At 44.8% G+C, this 24,899-nt stretch overlaps 1 protein-coding gene across 1 annotated transcript in view; it reads right to left on the bottom strand.

Annotated features, from left to right (window-relative positions):
• HEPHL1 (hephaestin like 1) overlaps window positions 1–20,122 on the bottom strand; it is a 43,430-nt gene extending 23,308 nt beyond the window's left edge. Inside the window, exons 1-8 of the mRNA XM_009906126.2 lie at window positions 19,953–20,122; window positions 8,807–9,051; window positions 6,984–7,196; window positions 4,782–4,961; window positions 2,694–2,948; window positions 1,515–1,683; window positions 425–564; window positions 123–254 (exon numbers count right to left, since the gene is read on the bottom strand). Of these exons, the coding sequence (XP_009904428.2) occupies window positions 123–254; window positions 425–564; window positions 1,515–1,683; window positions 2,694–2,948; window positions 4,782–4,961; window positions 6,984–7,196; window positions 8,807–9,051; window positions 19,953–20,122 (1,504 nt within the window). The remainder of the gene's footprint in view (window positions 1–122; window positions 255–424; window positions 565–1,514; window positions 1,684–2,693; window positions 2,949–4,781; window positions 4,962–6,983; window positions 7,197–8,806; window positions 9,052–19,952) is intronic.
• Between the last annotated feature and the right edge of the window lie 4,777 nt (window positions 20,123–24,899).

A 24,899-nucleotide genomic window follows, 5' to 3' on the forward strand; every position in this document is an offset into this window, starting at 1 on the left:
CATAGGCTAGATCAGAACTAATGAGATCATTGCTTCAGGACCTTAGCATCCACAAAAAGGGCAATCTTGCAGAATGAGAGATATTCTGGCTGTGGCAATACAGCAGTACAGTCAAAACTTACCATCTAAGTAGGGAGCACCTTCTGACAGCTTGCTGAAGGTTACACCATGGGCCATAATGCTATAGCTTCTTTTGGCTTTGTTAGCAAAAGTAACTAGTATGGTATCTCCCACTTCAGCTTTTATAACAGGACCTAAACCAACAAGAGTAAGTGAAGATATTAGAAGAACCACACTCTAACATACTTCCACCTAAACAAGAGAGGGCTAACTGTCAGCTGCATGCACAAAATTCCCCTCTGGGTCCAAGTGGATCTGCCCTCAAACCTGATGCAATGACAGAAGGTGAAAGTATTCACTGTACCAAGTATTCCCAGGTGCTTCATGTCCTCTGGCAAAATCTTCTTCTTACTGAACGTTGCATCAGTGTATTCCACATAGCGAACCTTCCAGTACTGCCCTCCTATCCTGTCAGTCCCTCGTGTGAAATATGTTGCAGATTCACTGTGGAATTGAAAAATTGGACTGAGTAAATAATTGGAGGTTCAGAGGGAACCCTTCATTTTGGGTAATGATCCCCCCCCAGGCCCCAGGGAGACAGCAGACTTCCCTAAGAAGTGGGTTCCATCTGCATATGGGTTCTTGTGCTCCCTTCAGAAGGGAGTCACCAGTCACACTGACGTGGTTTTTGGGTTTTGGTGGGGTTTTTTGGGGTTAGGTTGGTTGGTTGACTTTTGTAGAATTAGTTTTGATGCAGGGTGTAGGCTGACTTAACCTTAGCCACACCTCCAAGCTAGACAAACCATTGCCTTCATTATTCAGTTCCACTTGCAGAGCTTTGTGCCTGTTGTGCAAGGGCACCTGGAAAGGTGAACTTGTAGGTGATGTGCCTTCTGGGGTGGACAGGAATGTGTTGCCACAACCCCCTCTCCTTCAAGTGTTCAGTCAGGTGGAGAGAGGACAGGGAATCCTCCATATCATGTATTTTGCCTGCCTGTTGGGCCTCTCTCAGAGAAGGTGGTTCCAGCCCCTCTCACACTTGCAGTGACCTAATGTATCATGTGTCTCTAGCCCTCGTTAGCTCTCCTGGGAGATGCTATAATACAATTCATCTTCATCAGTAATAATAGGGAAGGGGGGAGCTCTATCATTGTAAGTGTGACAGATACCTGAGGAGTCTCCACATAAGGTTAATAACTCTGTGGACTTTGCATACCTCACCAGGGCTCACTTTCTCCATGGACTTAATAGAGCAAGATAAGTACTTCCAGAAGGCAGCTCTGAGTATCTCAGTTAGAAATCTAACTTCCTGACAAGGCTCTTTAAATCCATTCCTCTCTGCCCCTTTCATTAAAATTAATAACACTGCAAGACCTAGCCCTGGTGAGTCACTGGGGAAGTCTCACCCAGACTCCAGAAATTAAAGCACAACAGGAGAGGACAAGAAATCTTACCTGCCAGTGGCGTTTAAACCTTGCCCAGTGAATTTATCATAACCGTCAGGTCCGTAATTCCAGAGCACTTCTTCAGCAGCGATATAGTATCTCCTCATGTGATGGGGTGCTGAAGGCTGAGACAGGTTTTTTTGGCAGATCTGAACATCATATAGTGCCTCCATGCCACCTGGGAGGAGAAAGAATCTAGAGACAATTCTTGGCCAGCTGTGCAGTCAGCAGTCTGATGGACACAAATGCGCATTCACAACTCATTAGGGGCTGCATGGATTGGAAACAGCCACCAGACTAAATTCCTAGGGTGAATTTCTGGGTTTAAAAACTTCCTCTGCTTATGCTGGGCCAGATTCTAGAACTCTTCCCTTGCAAGATGATAATTTGTGAGACTCTTCAGTGGATTATTTGCTCAATTTGTTCATCTGGGTAAGGATGGTAGAATGTTTTTGAGGGTCCGACTGCCTCCTGAAGTGTGCAAAAATGGCATCAGCTCCCCTTGGCTTCTATTAAAATAGAGGCTGGTTATCACTACACTGTTGACAGCCAGAATCAAGTCTGATTTGCCTGATGCACATCCCACTGAACTCATTATGCAAGTTCTTAAAAGCAAAAATTATCCCAACTTGTCTCTGAATTCATAACTATACATGCCCTGCTCTTGTGAGGCCTGGTTTATGGTACACGCTTTCAGGCTCTGACACCACCCAAGTGTCATCACACCACCATCAAATTCCTGCACTTAAAGCTCTCTGAAAACACTGGCAATTTTTGTCCAATTTCTGTAAAGGGAAAAAAAAAAGCTATGAAGTGTTCAGCTGACATGGTTTTTCTTTATGTGTAAGTCCTTATCTACTAAGGCAAGTGATGATGAAGGTTCCTCTCATTGCTCATCTCTGGTTGACGTAGAAAGCGTGGTGTCAGCACTGGGTCTAGCAAGCCTTCCTCAGGTGAACTGCACAGCTAAGTCATTAGTACTAGCAGAAGTTTTGCCCAACATGCATAATTTCCACTGGTGACTAAACTCATGTTCTTGATGCTTATCTAATGAAACAGTTCCAAATTGTTCAGTTAGTAAAAAGAGAAGAAAGGAGTCAAACCCTGCTTCCTCTGGAAACACCTCTCACTTTGCTTTTCCAAGCATAGCAGGGGCTTGAACAATCAGGGAGATCTGTAGCAGCATACCTCTTAAGTGCTCATTAACCTGGCACGTTATCAACCACCTCCCAGGGCTGCCAGGAGTCATCTCTGCTGTGATGAACGTTGCTGGGAACAAACCGATGACGTCTGCCCTCTGGTCTCTGCTAGTGAACGTGTGGCCGTAGAAATAGGCAGCGTGGATATCTATCTCGCTTCCCATGCCGAACAAGTGCCAGGACATGGAAGTGTCAGCACACATCTCCAAGCCGGGGAGATTGCCATAAATGTAACCATTAATTGCTAAAAACAAAAGCATGACACCTTGTGAGACGTGAAAGAGATGTGCCCTGTTCCTCTGATCCCATTTCTAAGGGTGGTCATTCCTGGCACAGAAAAGCAGCTGTCTGACTGTCCACATTGAATGAGGCACCCACTGGCTCTTTGATGAGGACTAACATAATGAATATACAGCTTACAGTTCTGGGTGATCAAAAAGCCCAAATTCTCTGCTTGGATCTATGAAAACCTGCCTGGGTGATAGCAAGATAGTGCAAAATCCAAGTCATCCCCAAAAAACCTCTGATAATTAAGTTAACTTGTTCTGCAGCTATTTAGCATGTCTGAAATCTATTTCCTCTTATGCTGAGTCATAAACACACCACTATATGCCAGGCTTAAGCAATTTAGATTGGAAAATTATGGTATCAGCCAAAAATCAGTCTAGTCAGCTCTCTCTTCCTCAGCTTCCACACCTGACAATGTGTTATGACACTAGGAGAAAAAGACTCGTATTTTGTAAAATATTTTACAGAGTATAGAATACAGAATGAACCAGGTTGGAAAAGACCTCAGACATCAAGTCCAACCTCTCACCCAAGCCATCTAATCAACTAAACCTTGGCACTGAGTGCCTCATCCAGTCTCTTTTTAAACACTGCCAGTGATGGTGACTCCACCACCTCCCTGGGCAGCACATTCCAATGGCCAATCTCTCTTTCTGGGAAGAATTTCTTCCTAACATCCAGCCTAAACCTCCCCTGGCACAGCTTGAGACTGCGTCCTCTTGTTCTGGTGCTGCTTGCCTGGGAGAAGAGACCAACCCCCACCTGGCTACAACCTTCCTTCAGGTAGTTGTAGAGAGCAATAAGGTCTCCCCTGAGCCTCCTCTTCTCCAGGCTAAGCAACCCCAGCTCCCTCAGCCTCTCCTCACAGGGCTGTGCTCCAAACCCCTCCCCAGCTTTGTTGCCCTTCTCTGGACACCTTCCAGCAACTCAACATCTTTCCTAAACTGAGGAGCCCAGAACTGGACACAGGACTCAAGGTGTGGTCTAACCAGTGCTGAGTACAGGGCAGAATGACCTCCCTGCTCCTGCTGGCCACACTATTCCTGATACAGGCCAGGATGCCATTGGCCTTCTTGGCCACCTGGGCACACTACTGGCTCATGTTCAGCCTACCATCAACCAGTACCCCCAGGTCTCTTTCTGCCTGGCCACTCTGACTCCAGCCTGTAGCACTACATGGGGTTGTTGTGACCAATGTGTAGAACCTGGCACTTGGGTGTGTTAAATCTCATGCCCTTGGACTCTGCCCATCTGTCCAGCCTGTCAGGGTCCCTCTGGAGAACTCTCCTACTCTGTAACAGATCAACTCCTGCCCCCAGCTTGGTGTCATCTGCAAATTTACTGATGATGGGCTCAGTCCCCTCATCCAAATGTCTCCAGATGGCACAAAGTACTATTGACCAATAGGTCCCTGAAGGGCAGGAGTGCTTGTACCCACCAGCCCACTACCCACAAGGCCCTTTGAGAAATGCTGGATTCTTTCAACACACACATCTCACAGTGCTCTGCACTTTGCTTTTCTCTTTTCACAGCTGGTCAAACAGTCACCAAATGGTTTAAATCTGCTGCCTAAGATAAAATGCCAAACAAGTGGTAGAGCTGGGCATAAAAGCCAAATCTCCTTTCTGCAAATCAATGTGCTGTATTTAGGGAGAAACTTCAACATCCTGTCCCATTCCTGGCTGACACAGATGAAGGGGAGACATCACAAGGGACAGAAAGTCCTGCTGAAATGACAGAAAGCCTGGGCACTGCTGTAGGTCACCATTAGCTCAAGAGTCCTGCTCACCATGCATTCGGTTGCTGGTCTGGAAACCTTCATCCTCTTTGTTAACTGTGGCTGGTTCCAAGCAGAAGGTTTTTATATTCTCATCGAGGTACCAGCTGAAGTTTTCATCTACAATGCTAAACATCAGGGCAAAAGCATTAGCAGCACCAGTGCCTTCTACTGAGGTCTCATCTGCAGTTCCTAAATTATAAACAAAAAGGAAAGTGATAAAAAAAGCCTTGGAGGGGATGGAATTTAAAAGTGACAACAACTTTGGAGCACTTGAGGAAATAAAGTGCTCTGCCCATAATCTATAGGGCGCAATGAGTCACCTCATGTCTAAACCATCCTGACCTCCCTCCACCAGGCAGTTCATCTCATCTGAGCCAAGCTGGTATTTCACAACCTCTTTGAGTTTACATAAGCACAAGTAACCTGTTGATATCTGTGGTCCCATTTTCCCCATCTTTGGCCCGTTGTCCCCAACCCAGTCCTTTAGTCAGTGCTAACAGCTGTGTGTCTACACAGCAAGCCAGTTCATGAGCCTGATCCAACCAGAAGCGAGTGACTTCTGTTTTGGCAGGGAATTAAGGAGAGGTCTGCCTGCCTTTCTGTTGCATTAGAGTGATGGTGAACTATGCCCTCAGAAAAATCATCTAAATGTGTCTCACTCTCCATGAACTAAGAAGGAAACCTTGGCATTTATCTAGTACTTGATAAGAAAGGTTGAAGGCAGGATGAATGTTTCTTCAGGCTAAGTTCAGCATCATTTTCTGAGTGACCATTTGGAAGCCTACATCTGAACCCAAGAAAATAGTTGCTTCCCCATCTCCTATAGGAGGGAGCTCCAGAGCCTTGCTGTCAGTCCTGTAAGGAGCCACCCACCACCACTGGATGGAGGACTACAACAGTAGCGTCGTGCAGATAGCCACCTTGGTGAATTCAAGGCCAGACATCCAGATAACCTTTCAGGCTACAATTGGTTTGCAAGTGCTAGCTCCCATCTTCGTGCATTCTCACATAGTCATCAGCTCATTTTCACATACTCAGGCAGCTCTGCAAATTTCAAAGGCTCTTTGGGAGAATAAGAATCCAAGATGTTTTACTTCTGTGAGTTAAGCTGGAGACCAGGCCTCTCTTTTCCACAATGAAGCCTTTCTTGTCTTAATCCAGAAAAGTTGCTTCGCTTACATGTTCTGTATATAAAATCAGGGCTGATTTTTACTGTGGCAAGTACTGGGAAAAGGTGGCAGTTACAGGCACCCAAAGGGAAGGGGAGGCAATAACTCAGCTGACAAGAGGAGAAAGGGCTGGTATATGGTCCCTGGTGGCTCCAGCACAAAATTAGAAGGCTCTCAAATACACATGGCAGGCTGTTGCCTCAGCTGTTCAGCACACGTCCCTGTATGGCTGTTGGAGGCAACTTGTGAGCAAAAAGAAAGATATAAACCATATGGGGTAAAAATGGCCAAGAACATTGTGGTGTCAAATATGGCTATGCCAATGATGAAGTCACCATTCAGCACTCATTTCCTTTCCTGGGCAGCGAGTCCTTTGCTTGTCCTGACACAATCCCAGTTTGGGGACCTTTATTCTTTGCCAATGATGAAGTCCTTTGCTTGTCCTGATACAATCCCAGTTTGGGGACATTTATTCTTTGCCAATGATGAAATCCTTTGCTTGTCCTGATACAATCCCAGTTTGGGGACCTTTATTCTTTGCCAATGATGAAGTCCTTTGCTTGTCCTGATACAATCCCAGTTTGGGGACATTTATTCTTTGCCAATGATGAAGTCCTTTGCTTGTCCTGACACAATCCCAGTTTGGGGACATTTATTCTTTGCCAATGATGAAGTCACCATTCAGCACTAATTTCCTTTCCTGGGCAGCAAGTCCTTTGCTTGTCCTGCTACAATCCCAGTCTGGGGACATTTATTCTTGGTCTTGCTCACGACCGGCGGGCCACAGAGCTCGCTGCAGTCCCTCCACCAGCCGAGGCAGATCTCTCATGAAGCCAAAGGGGAGCAGGAAGGGGGTTGTCCCAGAGCTACAATACCTACCCTGGGATGCTCCTGGAATGGCCCAGCTATTCCTTGCCCCTTTTTTATGGGCTATGTAGGGATAGACTCTAGACCACCATGTTTATACCTGTAAGCAAAAATGACTGTTAAGATGCCAAGCCTGAGAGAGGGGCTTGCTTTCTCTGTGTTTCTAGCTCAGTACCTTTTTTACAAACCAGCAGTGGCCCAATTAAACCAGATGCAATATCTCTTGGTGTGTCAATGTGAGAATGGTAAATCCAAGTCAAGCAGTTTGAGTCTGCCAAAGTTGGAGAATAATCTTTCCTTACTGGCCATGTGTATGTGTAATTTCCACCAGGAACAACAAAGTCGTCCTCTTTGCTTTTACCGCCGGTTCCATCAGGGTAAAGTGCTCCTAATGCATAAAAAAAAGGGGGGAAAAAAGGAAACTTTTAGACCTTAACTGCTTTCTTTCCTTAAATAAATGTTTCATTTCTTCTATTTTATCACAGATGTATAAAACAGTAAAACAGTTTCATTTCTTCTATTTTATCACGGATGTATAAAACAGTAAAAGCACTCATAAACAAAGACTCACTGAGAAACTAAAAAGAACACCTCAGGAGTTCTGGTAAAAGTATCATAATAAATCAATATAAGAAGCTGAGAGTTAAAAGCCATTATTTATTAGCAGACAAAGCTTTAAAAGGGCTTTAATCATTCCTTGGCTCTTTATTCTCTTCATTCACTTCACATTTTGCCAGCTAAACACTGTATGTCTTCTCATAGAAAACTGACAAGGATAAGAAATGTAGGCAAATCCATAGGGTCCTCTAAGCAAAATACACATGCACAGGTCTGAAAATTGAATCATGCCTGCTATAACCCTAGAGAGAGGGGGTAAAATTGCTTACAAGAACTCCTTCCATTCAAACAGGCTGGAAGAAGAAGGAAGGAGGCAAGTTGCTTTGGTGACTTATAATTTAGGAAAATAATTAATGGAAAAAAGACCCACCTAACCTGTTTATTCCAGGGGTTGAGAGTTGGTGGCAAAAAGTGTTAAGAGGTGAGGCTGTTCCTGATTTTAGTCATCGTCTGCTGTAACTGATGGAGTCCAAAAGGATGGCATTCAACAAGTCCAAGTGCCAGGTGCTGCACTTTGGTCACAACAACCCCATGCGGAGCTACAGGCTGGGGTCAGAGTGGCTGAGAGCAGCCAGGCAGAAAGGGACCTGCAGGTACTGGTTGATGGTAGGCTGAACATGAGCCTGCAGTGTCCCAAGTGGCCAAGAAGGCCAATGGCATCCTGGCCTGCATCAGGAATAGTGTGGCCAGCAGGAGCAGGGAGGTCATTGTGCCCTGTACTCAGCACTGGTTAGGTCACACCTTGAGTCCTGTGTCCAGTTCTGAGCCCCTCAGTTTAGGAAAGATGTTGAGTTGCTGAAAGGTGTCCAGAGAAGGGCAACAAAGCTGGGGAGGGGTTTGGAGCACAGCCCTGTGAGGAGAGGCTGAGGGAGCTGGGGTTGCTTAGCCTGGAGAAGAGGAGGCTCAGGGCAGACCTTATTGCTCTCTACAACTACCTGAAGGGAGGTTGTAGCCAGGTGGGGGTTGGTCTCTTCTCCCAGGCAAGCAGCACCAGAACAAGAGGACGCAGTCTCAAGCTGCACCAGGGGAGGTTTAGGCTGGATGTTAGGAAGAAATTCTTCCTAGAAAGAGAGCTTGGCCATTGGAATGTGCTGCCCAGGGAGGTGGTGGAGTCACCATCCCTGGAGGTGTTCAGGAGGGGATTGGATGTGGCACTTGAAGCCATGGTTTAGTTAGTCCTGAGGTGTTGGGTGATAGGTTGGACTTGATGATCTCTGAGGTCTTTTCCAACCTCATTGATTCTATGATTCTATTAATTTATGAGAGGGTGATCTAAAGTCCTCTGATGCCATTTACCAGAACAGTAAACACCTGGACAATGTTGTCTGTGATACTAGCTTCTCCAGGGAAAAGGGGAGGAAAACACAAAGCAGCTTTTACCTTCAGACTCCTTGTCATAGAAGACCCCATGAGGATGCACAGAGTATGGGCGGGAACCAAAGTTTTTTAGATGGATGATAAAGACATCCTCCTCTTCTGCTTTCAGGACTGGCCCAAGGAACCCCAGCCAGGCTGCTTTGGGGATCTCCTGGGAGTAAGTGTCATCCGTGAATTGCCTGAAAATAGCCTTTTTGTAGACACGTCCTATCCGGTTCGCTCCCCTTGTTGCATACACACTTGCAAACCTGGTGGTGGGAAGGGAAAACAATTTAGAGAAGGAAAAAAAACTTCTTTAAGAGTTGCTCAAATGACTGGTACTTGCAGTGCCATTCAATAGCTCCTTGGGACACATCACATAGCCAGTGGAATAAACGTTGAGGAGTAACCCTGCACAGCACTAGCAGGGTATGACCCCATTTCTGTACAGTAACAGTCATCCTACTTGCAGGTCTGGTCTTTTAGCAGGGTTACTACAAGTCTTCACTTGAGGACCAGCTCCTCAGGCCTTTCTGTACAGTTTTAGCAGCTTCTCCCTCTTGCAAAGATTTGAAACCTCACATCTGAGAGCAGGAGGATTCAGAAGGAAAGGAGAGTAAAGCTTTTTCAAATGCCAGTGAGAGCAACGCCAGCCAACCAGTCTGACACTCCAAAAGAGCAGCATGGAATTATTTTTCCCCTTTTTTTTTTTTTGCAGGAAATGCATCATTTCTACATTTCAGAGCCTGTTTATAGCAACTTCAAGTGATGGAGAACCCACCATACGGCCAGTTGTTGTTATATTAGAGCTGTTAAATACTTGTTCCCTCCGAACCTTTGATTGAATTTGTAGTCTAATATCATCTATCTCCACACCCCAACCACTGGTTCCCATCAAGCCCTCAGATCAAAACAGCCACATACCATCAAGAGCTTCTCTCCTATGCAGGCACTTGCATAAGTTTTATTTAGTTGAGTAAATTGCCTCCCTACCTTTCTTCTGGAGAAACCAAGTACACTGACATGCTTTATACCACACATCTTTCCCAAAGCTCTATTCTGAAAGCCTTCCAATATTTCTCTATCTCTTTTGAAGTCTGAGCACAGGATCTTCACACAATAGCCAGGTAATATTCCAGCTAATGCCTGAGGTGCTTCCAGTCAGTGCTTCTAACACAGCTGGGAATTACTTTTGCTCTTTTAACTAGACTGTCATACTGGCAACCTATGTTCATCCCATCTGTTACAATATGATATCCTTTTTAACTTGTTTCCAGGTTGCAGATGACAAGTATGTGTGGTGGTTTTAGGCTGTGCCTTTAAAATTTAGTTACAGGTTTTGAGCAGAAGAGTAGAAAAATACACATAAAGCACTACTGGGTGTGAAAAGGAAAACAAAAGAGGATTCTAAACAAATTCATTGGGTAAATATCTGGAATAAGAGGAGCTGTACCAGAACAATTCTTCCCTTTTCTCCTCTCTTCTGATCTCTGGCTGGATTTGCTTCACTTGGGAGAGAGAATCTGTGTGCTTTTGGCTGGCCTTGGCTAAGTCTAACTTCTCTGCTCCTTTCTCTTGTCCCTTTTGTACAGGGGGGTAAGGGAGGGAGAAGCTGGTAGCTTCCCCTGGTCCTTGGCCAGGGGGCTCCTTGTGCTGTTTATTAATTGTAAATAGCTGTAAATAATGTAACTCCTGTATATTTTGTACACATTCATTGCATTCCACTGTAGAGTGCAGATTTTGCTTGTCAATACAGCTTCATTTGCTTCTAACTGAGTTGGTCTGGCTAAAGGTAATGCTGGGGGTGGAACTTCAACCCACCACAGTATGATACACAGTCTTCATTCCTAAATATCCCACACAGAGAAAGTAGAAATGAACTCCTTTGCTCTACAACCAGTGGTGGACTGCATGGCCAGTTTTACCATAGCTGACTGCTCCATGAGTTTTTGCATCCCCTGAAGTTTGTTTGACCTTTAATACTTCCTAATAAACCCATTAAGAAAGCCAAGCTGAATTTTCCTGGAGTATATCTGGCAGAACTGCAGTAATTTCGTATTTATAGTGAGGTTTTATGACTGGCCAGCTCACCTGCTTGGACACATTTCATTTAGGTGCAGTACCAGCAGCTTAAGTGCTGGATGTCACACAAGTTCAAAGGCATGATTCACTATAATTTCTTCACCGCAGCATCAACCACTCCTCCTTTTCAAGGTGCTGCTTCTTGTCACCCTAACTCATGGCCTCCCCACATCTCTGGCCACTGTCTAAAACAGATCCCTGAAGTGATCCAGTCACAAAAGCCTCCAGACTGAATGCTTTTTCATTTGAAAAATGTGCTTTATAGTAAGCCAGGAGCTATTTGGGCACAAATGAAAATGCTACCAATGATACTGCTGTGGCAGAAACAGTTGTCTACAATGGAGAGTGTCCAATGTGTCCAGTTCCAGGCCTCTCAGTTTAGGGAAGATGTTGAGTTGCTGGAAGGTGTCCAGAGAAGGGCAACAAAGCTGGGGAGGGGTTTGGAGCACAGCCCTGTGAGGAGAGGGTGAGGGAGCTGGGGTTGCTTAGCCTGGAGAAGAGGAGGCTCAGGGGAGACCTTATTGCTGTCTACAGCTGCCTGAAGGGAGGTTGTAGCCAGGTGGAGGTTGGTCTCTTCTCCCAGGCAACCAGCACCAGAAGAAGAGGACACAGTCTCAAGCTGCACCAGGGGTGGTTTAGGCTGGATGCTAGGAAGAAATTCTTCCCAGAAAGAGAGATTGGCCATTGGAATGTGCTGCCCAGGGAGGTGGTGGAGTCACCATCACTGGAAGCGTTTAAGAAGAGGCTGGATGGGGCACTCAGTGCCATGGTTTAGTTGATTAGATGGTGTTGAGTGATAGGTTGGAATTGATGATCTCTGAGGTCTTTTCCAACCTGGTCTGGTCCATTCCATTCCATTCCATTCCATTCCATTCCATTCCATTCCATTCCATTCCATTCTTATCTTCCTGGACAGAATCTCTTGGCCTGCTTCTTCCCAGAATAATGTGTGTCAGATAAACACACTCTAAAAGGGTGGTTAAGGCATGACTTGCCAAGAAGTCTGTGTTTCCAGTGAATTAGCAGGTCTGTGGTAACTGTCTGTGTGCACAGCAAGACCTGGCAAGTTGCACCACCTTCACCAAGGAGACAATACCTTCCACTGCCTGGGGGGTAGACCTGCTACAAGTGCCCTTACCACAGAGTTGTAGGTGGTGTCAGGAGTAGTGTTTCCCTACCTCATGACAATATATTAATGTGGTTATGCTCTAATTTGAATTATAAATTGATTTTTTTTAATTGTTTTTAAGATATTTTCTCCAGAAAAAAAACCCAACCAAACTGTTCCAGAAAGTGCTTCTTTTCAGGAGGGATTTTATAGTAGAAAATGTTCCATTGCTATCAGCCACCAAGCATTTTAAATGAGGTGCTTCAGTGACACTGTTCTCTCCCCATGAGGATGGTGCCCTTATGCCCATTGCTTTTGGGCCAGACAACATTGCACCTTCTCCCACAACCCCACACTTTGTTGGGCTTGGTATGAGCCTACTGCCTTTAAACACAAAGATCAGGGATCCCAAAATCCAGTTCTGGGCCCCTCAGTTTAGGAAAGATGTTGAGTTGCTGGAAGGTGTCCAGAGAAGGGCAACAAAGCTGGGGAGGGGTTTGGAGCACAGCCCTGTGAGGAGAGGCTGAGGGAGCTGGGGTTGCTTAGCCTGGAGAAGAGGAGGCTCAGGGGAGACCTTATTGCTCTCTACAACTCCCTGAAGGGAAGTTGTAGCCAGGTGGAGGTTGGTCTCTTCTCCCAGGCAACCAGCACCAGAACAAGAGGACACAGTCTCAAGCTGCACCAGGGGAGGTTTAGGCTGGATGTTAGGAAGAAATTCTTCATGGAGAGAGAGATTGCCCATTGGAATGTGCTGCCCAGGGAGGTGGTGGAGTCACCATCACTGGAGGTGTTTAGGAAGAGAGTGGATGGGGTGCTTGGTGCCATGGTTTAGTTGATTAGATGGTGTTGGGTGATAGGTTGGACTTGATGATCTCGAAGGTCTCTTCCAATCTGGTCTATTTTCTTTTCTATTCTATTCTATGCTATTCTATTCCAATTAGATACTGAAGTTGCAGGAGTCACCCTGAGAAAACCTTGTAGGTTTAGGCACCAAAGAATTTTTTCAGTGCCTGAAGTCATGCTGTAGCAGCTCTGTTGGCTAGATATGTGCCTGCCTCTTACCTAAAGCCATCTAGGAATCAGGATAAGTCTTTAGAGCATGAGCTTTTATGAAAGGAGGTCCATTCAGATTGTCTGCCTGTTCAGAGATGCAGAGACCACTGTCAGTGCAATGAGTATCAGATGCAGCCAGACACTGTGTAGGTGATGCTCTTCTGTGCAGGGCATCAATCAATGCAAGAGTCAGAGAGCCAGAAAAGGAACATGATGGGAAAGGGTCAGCCTGGCCTTTTGGCCCTGGTTAATTATGAATCTTATTTAATCATTGTCTGAAAAAAACCCAACTAATTAACTTTGAAAGACAATCCTACATGCCACTGATTCCCTTGTGTTACAGACTTAGGCTCTTCCACAGCTTCCTTTCCTCTAGATCCACACTCTGCAAAGGGCAGAAGAATTTCCTACCCAAAATACCATGATATTTGGGAGTTTCTTGGACTGCAGGCACCTCAGCCTCACTCCTCCCATTTGGGAGGGGTAGAGCCCAGTTCTTACACCTATACAGAAACATGCATTTTCAGCACATTGTTCGGGTTGCCTTGAGTATCCAAGAACAGAGCACACTGGTTGTTATGAGTCCCCCAGGTGTCCAGGCTACTCCATTTCATCCAGAAAGACTTCTGAGTGCCCACCTCAGACTTGCAGGTAGCTGGTAACTAACTCTTTGTGAGTGTTGCTATGCTGCAGGTTCCAGTGTTTAAATTCCTTGGCAGAAAGACTACCCGTGCTGGGGGTAATGGTATCAGCCATAGGAAGCTCACAGAAAGGATGCACAGGTGGGAATGACGTCTTCTGTACACTCCCAGATGCCTGTATCATGGCCATGTGGCCACATTGTGGGGCTGGTACCTCCACCTAGTGCAGAAGCACAGCCAGCAGATGTGTCAGAGTGAGTTGGCACAGGCTCAACACCACAGGTCCTGCTGCTCCATGAATGTGGGACAGAAGTTGTCCCTCTATTCCTCTTCTTTCAGTGAAAACTTCTCAGAGTCCTCAAAGTCTCTGATGCTGGTGCATGTCCCACCCTGCAGTTCCTTACCACTCATCTCTGGAGTCCCTCAGAGATTTTTAAGGCTTCAGGATAGTGTCCTTTTATCTCCTGTCTTTGACAACAGTTCTTAAACACCATTACCTGTCTTTTGATGGAAACTCTTCATATTTTCCATCCCTGAGTTTATCCAACCTTAACTCTTTTGTTCTTTCCCATCCACTTTCCTTCCAATATGTTACTGCAGCAGTGTCTTCTCCAAATGCTCTAATGGCTAAACAGAACCAACCTCTCAATCTGCCATTGCCTCTTTCTTCCAGTGGTCACAATCTGCCTATTCTACAGGGCCAAAATACCTCCTAGATGTCATTCCCCTCTTGTCACAAGAAGACCAACCTTCTCTCTGTTTCTTCATGCTCCCCTGATCACATCCAACTGTTTTATCCTCCTGTTGTCTTTATGATATCGCTGCCTGACCTTTCCCCATCTTTCCAGTCTTGTGGATATTTCAGAGCTGTTCTTCTAACCCCTGAATTTCTCCCTCCAACCAAGCTGTCAGCCTGCACTTCATGTGCAGAAGGTTTCATGTATGAAAGGGGACTACTCCATCTTCTGGAGCTGTACCCATGCAAACTTCTTGATCCTTCCTTCATCCTCTTCAATCAGGCCAGCCTTGAGGTTACATACAAAGGTAAGCAGGCTTCTGAATCAGGGCATAAAATGCCTTCTTCAGACTAAGGGGGGAAAAAAAGTCCTTACTTCTGTGCCAAATTTCATGTTGCCAGTTGATCAGTCTCAGCAGTTCTTAAGTTCCAAGAGAAGTTGGCAATGCACAAGAGTGGGGTGGGGAGTTACTAATAGAGCATTAACTCTGACTCCTTTAAATATGTATTAACATACAGGCATTCATCTCCCTGCCATGATGAGCACTCTGACTCTTCCACATTGTAAAAAGACTAAAACAAGAGTTTCCTGCAGATTACACTTCCAATCAAGATTAGGCATGCAGCTGTTCTGTTGCCTCAGAGTAGGACCATGAGTTAGGACAGGACCATGCAGTTTCTACGCCCGTTCCTTTTATCACACAAAACAGCCACGTTGCCAACATTTTACCATGTTTGTGTTGGCTTTAATCTTAAGAAACAGAACTACAACCTAGAAAAGGTGGTGGTTTTTTTTTTTTCAAGAGGCCCTTATGTGAGTACTGTGTCAAAGTGTGCAGTAAGAAATGGAAAGAACTAACAAGTTGTGCGTGGCCAAACAGCTCCGCAGTAGACTGAAGCCGGATCCCTTGCTGCTATCATTTTGGAATCTGCTGAGTTTGTTGGCTGTTGCAATCACAACTGAAAAATCAGCACTTCAAGTAACTACCAGATGTGGAGTCCCAGATTTTCTCCTGCAGTCAACATGCCAAATGGCCACTGTATGCTCTTGGGTGCAACCGTAAACTTTCTTTCACTACAGTCTCAAGCTGTGCCAGGGGAGGTTTAGGCTGGATGTTAGGAAGAAATTCTTCCCAGCAAGAGAGATTGGCCATTGGAATGTGCTGCCCAGGGAGGTGGTGGAGTCACCATCACTGGAGGTGTTTAGGAAGAGACTGGATGGGGTGCTTGGTGCCATGGTTTAGTTGATTAGATAGTGTTGGGTGATCAGTTGGACTTGATACTCTCAAAGGTCTTTTCCAACCTGGTTAATTCTATTCTAGTCTAGTCTAGTCTAGTCTACTCTATCTACTAAAGTCAAGTCCCATAGATTCTACACTGACAACCATTTAAACCACTATCTTTATGTTTGTTTTTCTCTCTAAAATCTGTTGGTGGTGAAACCTTCCTTACTCTCTATCCTCTTCACATAGTTTATGGTAGGGGTTCTAAAAGATTTTTTTTTTTGCCTCAGAATAGCCGGTTCTCCCTATGGCTGGAGTGAGATAGGGCAGTGCTCATGGCTCCAGGCTGTCCCAGTCATCTTAATCCCTGGGTCATGTACTCTGCTCAGGAAAACCATCTGTCAAAGCACGACTCCAATGCTAAGGCCAGCGCAACGTCTATTGTTAGAGGGATGGCCAGTGGAGAGGGACCAGTGGTTCCAACTCACATGTGTGGATAGTGCCCCAACCACAAAGTTCAAGGAGCAAGTTGTCCTCACAAGAGAAAGATGCAATATCTTCAAAGGATGTTTTAGGCCTTTTCTGATCCACACAAGCCATGGAAGAGGTCAATGAAGCCCATAAAATCTTAGCTGAAGGTCTGATGCATTGCTGGTTAAGTGTGCTTTAATGGTTTCTCTCCTAGAATAAACTTCTGCTTCTCATAAAGCCAGCAATAAAATGCCTCTCAGACCTCATCAGAGCCAGAATTTCACCTTGAATGCCCTTTTGATGTTGACCCTTCCCACATGGATCATCTCAGATGATGCAATTAGGTCATTTGGCCGCACGATGACTCAGCCATTAGTTTAGCATCTGTGATGACAGATTCACTGTCATTTATTTGGGTGGGATCTCCTCACAGGCAAACTGCACAAACTGTGTTTTATGCTGTAGTAATAGAAACCCCCCCTGTTAGCATTGGTAGGTGCAAGACTTGGCCCAGATAAATGTAGGCTTGGTGACCTAAAGAGAAGGGATGAGCAGTTACATCTCCTACCAGCAAACCAAGATTTAAGTGTCCATCACAAACAGCTACCAAATTGATGTAACAGGATTATCAACCAAACTCTCATCCTGAGGGATGAGCCACAGCTGGGAGGGAAAGGCTGATGTATATCAAGCTACACCACCTAGGTGTATGTTTCTCTTGAAAGACCATTGCTTATGTGACCATTAAAGGGAGTGGGCAATGCCTGAGCTCTCCCTCCTACTACAGAATATTTGTGTCCTAACCCACAAAACACCACATGGTTCTGCAGCACATCCAGCATCAGTGGCAGCACCTTGCCCCCTGTGTGTCCAGTCCACCACAATTTAATGATGTTAACTTTTTTACCACTTATATGACGTGGAAGGGGATGCTGAACCTCTTCCCAGATCACCTATACTCAGAGGCCACAGTTTGCATCTGTGACTTCCAAAGTCTTCTGAGCTTCAGAAAATGTCATCTTAGTTTTTGAAGGGAAAACCAAGAGTGAAATGTCATGGTTTCATTCATAATGCTCCAAATGATGAGAATTAGTGAAACAGCTCAAGGCTTCAAGCAGACAGGATGAATGGCAGAGGCAAGCAGACAAGATGAATGGCAAACAGCCTCATTACTCTCTTTCCATAAGAAGCACAGATGCACAGCAAGATACTTGCTCTGTGCAAGCAGCAAGTTGGCCCTTGAGCAGTCCAACAACACAAGGCATAATAAAAATTAGCATCCAAAGCAAAATAGTTGTGTTAACACAGGGCTGCCTTTGGGTTAATCTGTTCAGACAAGAGGCTGAGCCTTTACAACTCACACCCAGGGAGGTGCTGATGCAGCTCTAGGGCTCCTGGCTCAGGAGGCAGCTCGCTCCGCACCGGCACGCTAGTAACTGAGCAGCTGCCTGGTGCCAGCTCCAGCTCACCCAATTTCCAGCCCCATGCCTTGGATACTGAAGTTCCCTTTTTCCTATTTACTGCTAAAAGCTAAAGGCTCAGGAAGGTATTATTGACTTTGTCTCAGCAACACTGAAAATCACCTTAAATCTTGCTGTCTAATCCAGGTAATGTAACACTTTCCATTACACAGCTGCTAATTCAGCATTTTTATTAAGTCATGGAGAATAAGTAATTTTGATGGTATCTCTGTGGGCTAGCTGGAATCAAAGGCAGCATTCCTTTATGCTTTTAAAGATAATCAGTTTGTCTGCAACCTCTTTATCTTCACTTCCCCATCCATAAAACTGGGATAGTGCCCCATCAGATGGCTATTCTGAGGATGCATCACAAGGTGAGGAGTGCTAGGCTCAGCAAACCTGAGTGCTGCTGGTGCAGAACACAGATGGCTCAAAATACAGTTCTGTCCCTGCCTAAGAGCTGTTCCTTCCATGTCATTTATGGAACTATGTTTTTGATAGCATCCATAGGAACCAACTAATTAGGCAAGAAATAACTCATTAATATATTGCTTTAAGTTTACCTTAGAAGTCATTCTGAAGAGTCAAATAGTCAAAATAGCTATTAATGGCTGAGTGTTTAGTCCACATGTAGACACACCATTATTCCAGACTACAGTGCTTTACTCTGCCTTAACTCAATGCAGTTTGGAAATGGAATAAACTAGTTACAAGAATCACTTCATTATTCTGCAGGTAGAGAGTTCATCACAAACAGCTCCCCAGCCTTGAGTGTATGGTCTGCATCAAAATCCTCTGTGGGCAAACTCATTCTGTAACGATTACAGTACAGAAACGACTGAAGACATGAGCTATCTACCCTCCCTGCCGTGCCATGTAAAAGGCACAGACTTCCATGTGCCCCTTCATGTTTAAGGAACAAAGTGCAGACAGCCTTAAAAGTATAATTCACAGAACAGATTCCAATCTCTCTGTGGCATTGGGCTGGATTTACAAGCACACACACTTCACTAAAACCTGAGCTGCTTTTAGTGAGAGCACTTCCAGTTTAGAGTGAAGAATATTATCCTCTGCTAAAAAGAGTAGGGAAGTATGAAATTGAAGTGTTTAACATAGCTGAATTAAAGCCATTCCCAACTAAAGAATTACCTTTTCCAGTGAAGCTTGTTTTAATGAGCTGGGAACAAACTACTACCCTGAATTCTACCTGTAAAAGTAACACCTACTGGCTGTCTCCTACTTTTCGTTGTTGACAGCATAAATTTGTGTTGAAAAACAAAACTCCTTCTTGCCTCCTGCCTGTGGCAAAATCATTTCTTGTATGGAATCCAGCTGAGAGTCTATCTGAAAGTGACTGGACACCACTGAGGAGTCCAGCATTGCTCAGGATTTCCTGAAAAGTCAGAAAGAACATTCCCATTTCTAACTTCCAGGAAACACCATCCAGCTCCTAGTGTGCCTTCAAACTTGGTGTGAACACCAGGACCTCCTCACAGCTCCCCCCTGCCAAGCCCAGAGGAAGGAGCCCCAGCCTGTCTCTAGGGTATCAAAGGTATTAATTCAATCTTAAAAATACTCCTGTACATGACTGAAAGCCATAGTATAGAGAGACACCAAGGATCTGTGCTACCCACATCCACCATCTGGGTGAGCTCTCCTGGTGTGGGAAGGACACAGAGCCAACCCCAGCAGTGCAGGCACACGAATGGGTGCCTGCTTTCCTCTGGCTGAGGCACAATTCGTCACAGTGCTTACCAACACAGTCCAGTTTCAGTGCAGGTGATCAACAGGACTTGACTCTGCCCATTCACTGTGGTATATTTAAGCATTTGTCTAAACAGATTTCCTCAATGGAGGTCTCCACAGCTGCCTGCATTGCAGGGATAAATATGAACAATCTACCTGCATCTCATTCATAGGTACTGCATGCAGCTGAATTTTGTGATGTCTTGCCAAGCCCCCAGCTTTTATCATCTCAGGGGGAGAAAGCTTTTGCAAGTTAAACAGACTTCTATGTCTTGTTGAAAAGAGCTGTGCTTGATTATGGCAAAGTTGAAATTTGCCTTTAGACAACAGGTCCCTGAAATACCAACACCTCCACAAAACACAAGCAGGAGATTTTGAGCCCACTCTCTGATTTTTGGTTCTGACAAACATCAGTTCCTTAACATCACCTTCAAATATGCACTATCACCTTACTTATTCAACTGGATGATGGATGAGAAGTCAGTCCAAGTCTATCCTTCCTTTGAAGCTGAACTCCCACCTATGACAACATCACTGGCATTAAGAAAAAGCCCATCTTAAGACAGTTACAGCAACATTAACCACGTTAAGTCAATTTTCTTTGGAGCTGTGGATGAACCTCCAATTTATTAGAGCTCTCAGTGACTTACTTGTCCTCTAAGAGGTCTTGCCCAGTGATCAGATTTTTCCCAGATGGTGCATAATCCCAGTTCTCTTCCACAATCCCAAGGTAATAGGTTCTGGTCCTTGCTTCCACTACTGCAAACAGCCAGAGGAACCCAAGAGCACGGAGGCAGCCACCAGGCTGCGCGGGAGGCATTTGTAGTTGTGATTGCACGGCTGGCAGCGGCGGCAGCAGCAGGATGCACCACAGAGAGCTCACCCCTCCCTCCCAGCTCTCAACAAGTTATAAATAAGGAATGGTCAGAGCAAAGCTCCTCCTTCTCAGCAGGTTAAGACTGGGATAGGTAGAGAGCCTGGCTATGCAGAGCAGGGCAAGGGAGGAGGTTGCTCTCGTGGCAGGACCTTTGCCAATGCTTCGGTGAATGCATAAGCTGCTCACTTACCTATCCAGGCCAGAGCCAGTCAGTGTTTCTTTGGAAGTCTGGATGCTTTTTTTTGTCTCCTTCACTTCAGATGGAGGGTATGGCATATTGGGGCAGGGTGGGGGTTTTTTGGTGTTTTTACCATCCTTGTCAAAACTCTTCATTTTTATTTTAACTGTTTCACCATGCCTGAGATTTCTAAAGCTAGAATCTTTCATCATTTTTGTTTTCTCAACCACATGACTCTAGGTCATAACTCAGTGTTGCCAGAGAGAGAGAGAGAGAGAGAATTTGCCAGGACCTCTCCAATTTCTAGGGTTTTCTGACCCATTTGTTGAGATTTCAGGTGATGTGAATATATTCAGTTTTAGAAAGCCCAAAATGAGGCTGATTCTTATGAGCATGTCTGGAAATGAGAAGCTTTGTGAAGTCTTTCTGTCTGGACACCTAAGAGTTGAAGCACACAAGGACCACCCTTTCATTAGCCTCAATAATTAACATGCCCATGTAGCTCTCTAGAAAATCAGCCCCTCCCTCTATAGTTTATCTTCCTCTAAGAGGGCATCTCTTCTACCATCTTGGCAAAGCCAAGTGTAAACCTATGTGGGTACAACTTGATAGGATATTCCAAAGCACTTAGGAAACACCCCAAAAAATAGTTGCCTAAGTGGCAAGGCACTTTGCAAAATCATGCTGCTGCCATTGATTTATAACCAGCTAAAGAGATATTAAAACTGCAGTTCTGGAGTGCAGCTTTACTCCTGAGACTCATTTAAACTTTAACAGTTGTGACAGTCCCCTTTCAGCCCTGGAACCACCTAACTTCTCCCCATTGAAGCTAGTGGTTACTCATGGCTAGGAGTGCAAGAGGCCTCACAAACTAATTTGGTAGCCACAGGTTCAATGTCATCAGTCAAGACCTAGCTCAGTGATGTGATTTCATGTGGCAGTTGTGTGAGGTTCACCCCGTGGAATGTGACAGCTACACATGTGGTCAGCTTGTGCTGAACACCTCTCTCCCTCACTGGTGTACAGGTGTCTCTGAAGTCACATAGAGAATAACTCAAAAAGCAGGTGAGGTTCACAGCAGCCCAGCCTGCAGGCACCTGGGCTGTGGTAGATCTCATCTAAATTAAGAGGCAAGGAACATAGGCACACATAGTACCTTACTAAAGAAGCTTTCAGTTTCTTTAGGCTATGGTTTGCATCTCTTCAGATAAGAGGACTGAAAACTCAGTATACATGGGAAAGGATGCAGTTAGACAATTGCAAATGGTCAGCTTAACATAGCTGTAAAAGCAAGAATCCCTCAGCTGTAAGCTTCCCTCTGAGACATGCTGATGTTCTTTACTTCAAGTCAGGTAACTGATGAACAATGACAAGGAGAAGTGATAGAATGATACAGACATTGTACAGAGATATTGATCCTCAGAAGTGGTACCCACAAACTTCCTGATAACCTCAAAGGCTTTGCTCATCTCTTCATTCTTCTGACATGTTCCACATGCTGCCCAGCCTGTTGGCCTCTCTTATCAGCCTGCATCCTCTGATGCAAAAAATCATCTTCCTTTTCCACTGCATTATGGCACTTGGTTACTCAAATGGTGCCAAGCAATAGTACTGTGATTCTAAAATGCCTAAAGAAAGGAGAGAAAAGAAAAGAAAAGAAAAGAAAAGAAAAGAAAAGAAAAGAAAAGAAAAGAAAAGAAAAGAAAAGAAAAGAAAAGAAAAGAAAAGAAAAGAAAAGAAAAGAAAAGAAAAGAAAAGAAAAGAGAAAAGAACAGAGAAGAGAAAAGAAAAGAAGAGAAAAGAAGAGAAAAGAAAAGAAAAGAGAAAAGAAAAGAGAAGAGAAGAGAAAAGAAGAGAAAAGAAAAGAAAACAGAAAAGAAAAGAAAAAAGAAAAAAGAAAAGAGAAGAGAAGAGAAAGGAAAAGAAAAGAAAAGAAAAGAAAAGAAAAGAAAAGAAAAGAAAAGAAAAGAAAAGAAAAGAAAAGAAAAGAAAAGAAAAGAAAAGAAAAGAAAAGAAAAGAAAAGAAAAGAAAAGAAAAGAAAAGAAAAAAGAACAGAGAAGAGAAAAGAAGAGAAAAGAAAAGAAAAGAAGAGAAAAGAAAAGAGAAGAGAAGAGAAAAGAAGAGAAAAGAAAAGAAAACAGAAAAGAAAAGAAAAAAGAAAAAAGAAAAGAAAAGAGAAGAGAAGAGAAAGGAAAAGAAAAGAAAAGAAAAGAAAAGAAAAGAAAAGAAAAGAAAAGAAAAGAAAAGAAAAGAAAAGAGAAGAAAAGAAAAGAAAAGAAAAGAGAAAAAAGAAGAGAAAAGAAAAGAAAATAAAATAAAAGAGAAAAGAAAAGAGAAAAGAAAAGAAAAGAAAAGAAAAGAAAAGAAAAGAAAAGAAAAGAAAAGAAAAGAAAAGAAAAGAAAAGAAAAGAAAAGAAAAGAAAAGAAAAGAAAAGAAAAGAAAAGAAAAGAAAAGAAAAGAAAAGAGAAAAGAAAAGAATTAACCAGGTTGGAAAAGACCTTTGAGATCATCAAGTCCAACCCATCACCCAACACCATCTAATCAACTAAGCCATGGCACCAAGCACCCCATCCAGTCTCTTCCTAAACACCTCCAGTGATGGTGACTCCACCACCTCCCTGGGCAGCACATTCCAATGGCCAATCACTCTTTCTATGAAGAACTTCTTCCTAACATCCAGCCTGAACCTCCCCTGGCACAGCTTGAGACTGTGTCCTCTTGTTCTGGTGCTGGTTGCCTGGGAGAAGAGACCAACCCCCACTTGGCTACAGCCTCCCTTCAGGTAGACAATGGCTGCAGGACAGGGCAGTGACACAGCTATCCAACATGCAACTGTGGTGGGACCAGCAGGCCAGTTAGTGGGCTGTGAAGCTATGAAAAGGCCAAGGAAATACCTGGAGGTTAATGTGATCCCACTATGATCTTTGCAGAAGGCCTGGGACCCTGCAGCCTCCTGCAGTTAATGCTTCCATTGCCCAGAGTAGCTGTCCTGAGCCCAGACAAGTTACAAACTTCATGCCCTGTCACTCTAGCACCTGGGTTTACATAACTACCCAGGTGCCTGTTAGGAAAATATTCATTGCCATAAAATATTAAGGGGTTTTGCATTTGAATAGCAGATACCTTTATTGAGAGGGTAATGTGTGCTTTGAATGAGATGGCGTAGAGTTCAATTGCTTAAATCAGCCATTTGCATAGCGTTAGAGATATTTAAAGACCAGGCACAGGGCCAGGTTCATCCAGACTGTTCTGCTATGTCCTGCCTGTTGGTTTGTACCTAAAGGATTCACAGAACCACACAATGCTAGGGGTTGGAAGGGACCTCTGGAGATCATCAAGTCCAATACCCCTCCAGAGCAGGTTCACCTAGAGCAGGTTGCACAAGATGGCATTCAGGTGGGTTTTGAATAATTCCAGAGAGGCAGACTCTACCACCTCCCTGGACAGCTTGTTCCAGTGCTCTACCACCTCAAAGGAAATAAGTTCCTCCTTATGTTTAGATGGAGCCTCCTGTGTTGAAGTCTGTGACTGCTACCTCTTGTCCTTGCCAGTGGGCACCACTGAAAATAGACTGCCTGGAACATGTCCAGAGAAGGGCAATGAGGCTGGGGAGAGGTCTGGAGCACAGCCCTATGAGGAGAGGCTGAGGGAGCTGGGGTTGCTTAGCCTGCAGAAGAGGAGGCTCAGAGAAGACCTTCTTGCTCTCTCCAACTCCCTGAAGGGAGGTTGTAGCCAGATGGGGGTTGGCCTCTTCCCCCAGGCAACCAGCACCAGAACAAGAGGACACAGTCTCAAGCTGCTCCAGGGGAGGTTTAGGCTGGATGTTAGGAAGAAATTCTCCACAGTAGGAGTGATTGGCCATTGGAATGTGCTGCCCAGGGAGGTGGTGGAGTCACCATCACTGGAAGTGTTTAAGAAGAGCCTGGATGGGGTGCTTGGTGCCATGGTTTAGTTGATTAGATGGTGTTGGGTGATAAGTTGGACTCGATGATCTTGAAGGTCTTTTCCAACCTGGTTAATTCTATTCTAATTCTATTCTCCTGACAACCACCCTTGTAGTATTTATAAGTATTGATAAGATCCCACTTCAATCTTCTTCAGTTTTGGGGCCCTCACGATAGGAAGGATATGGAGCACTGGAGTGTGTCCAGAGAAAGGCAAGGAGGTTTGTGAAGGGCCTGGAACACATGACCTACAAGGAGCACCTGAGGGAGCTGGGGTTGCTCAATCTGCAGAAGAGGAGGCTGAGGGGAGACCTCATTGCTCTCTACACCTAGCTGAAGATAGGTTGGAGGGAGGAAAGGGCAGCCTTTTCTCCTCGGTGGCAAGTGACCAGACTAGAGGAAATTGTTACAAGCTGAACTATAGAGGTTCAGGCTGGATGCTAGGAAATATTTCTTCACTGAAAAGGTTATCAAACATTGGAATGGTCTGCTTGGGGCAGTGGTGGAGTCACCATCCCCGGGGGTGTTCAAGTGGTGTATGGAGCTGGTGCTTAGGGACATGGTTTATTGTTGACTCTTCAGTGGTGGGTCGAGGG

This window comes from Dryobates pubescens, chromosome 10 (genome assembly GCF_014839835.1).
Source record: "Dryobates pubescens isolate bDryPub1 chromosome 10, bDryPub1.pri, whole genome shotgun sequence".
NCBI lineage: Eukaryota > Metazoa > Chordata > Aves > Piciformes > Picidae > Dryobates > Dryobates pubescens.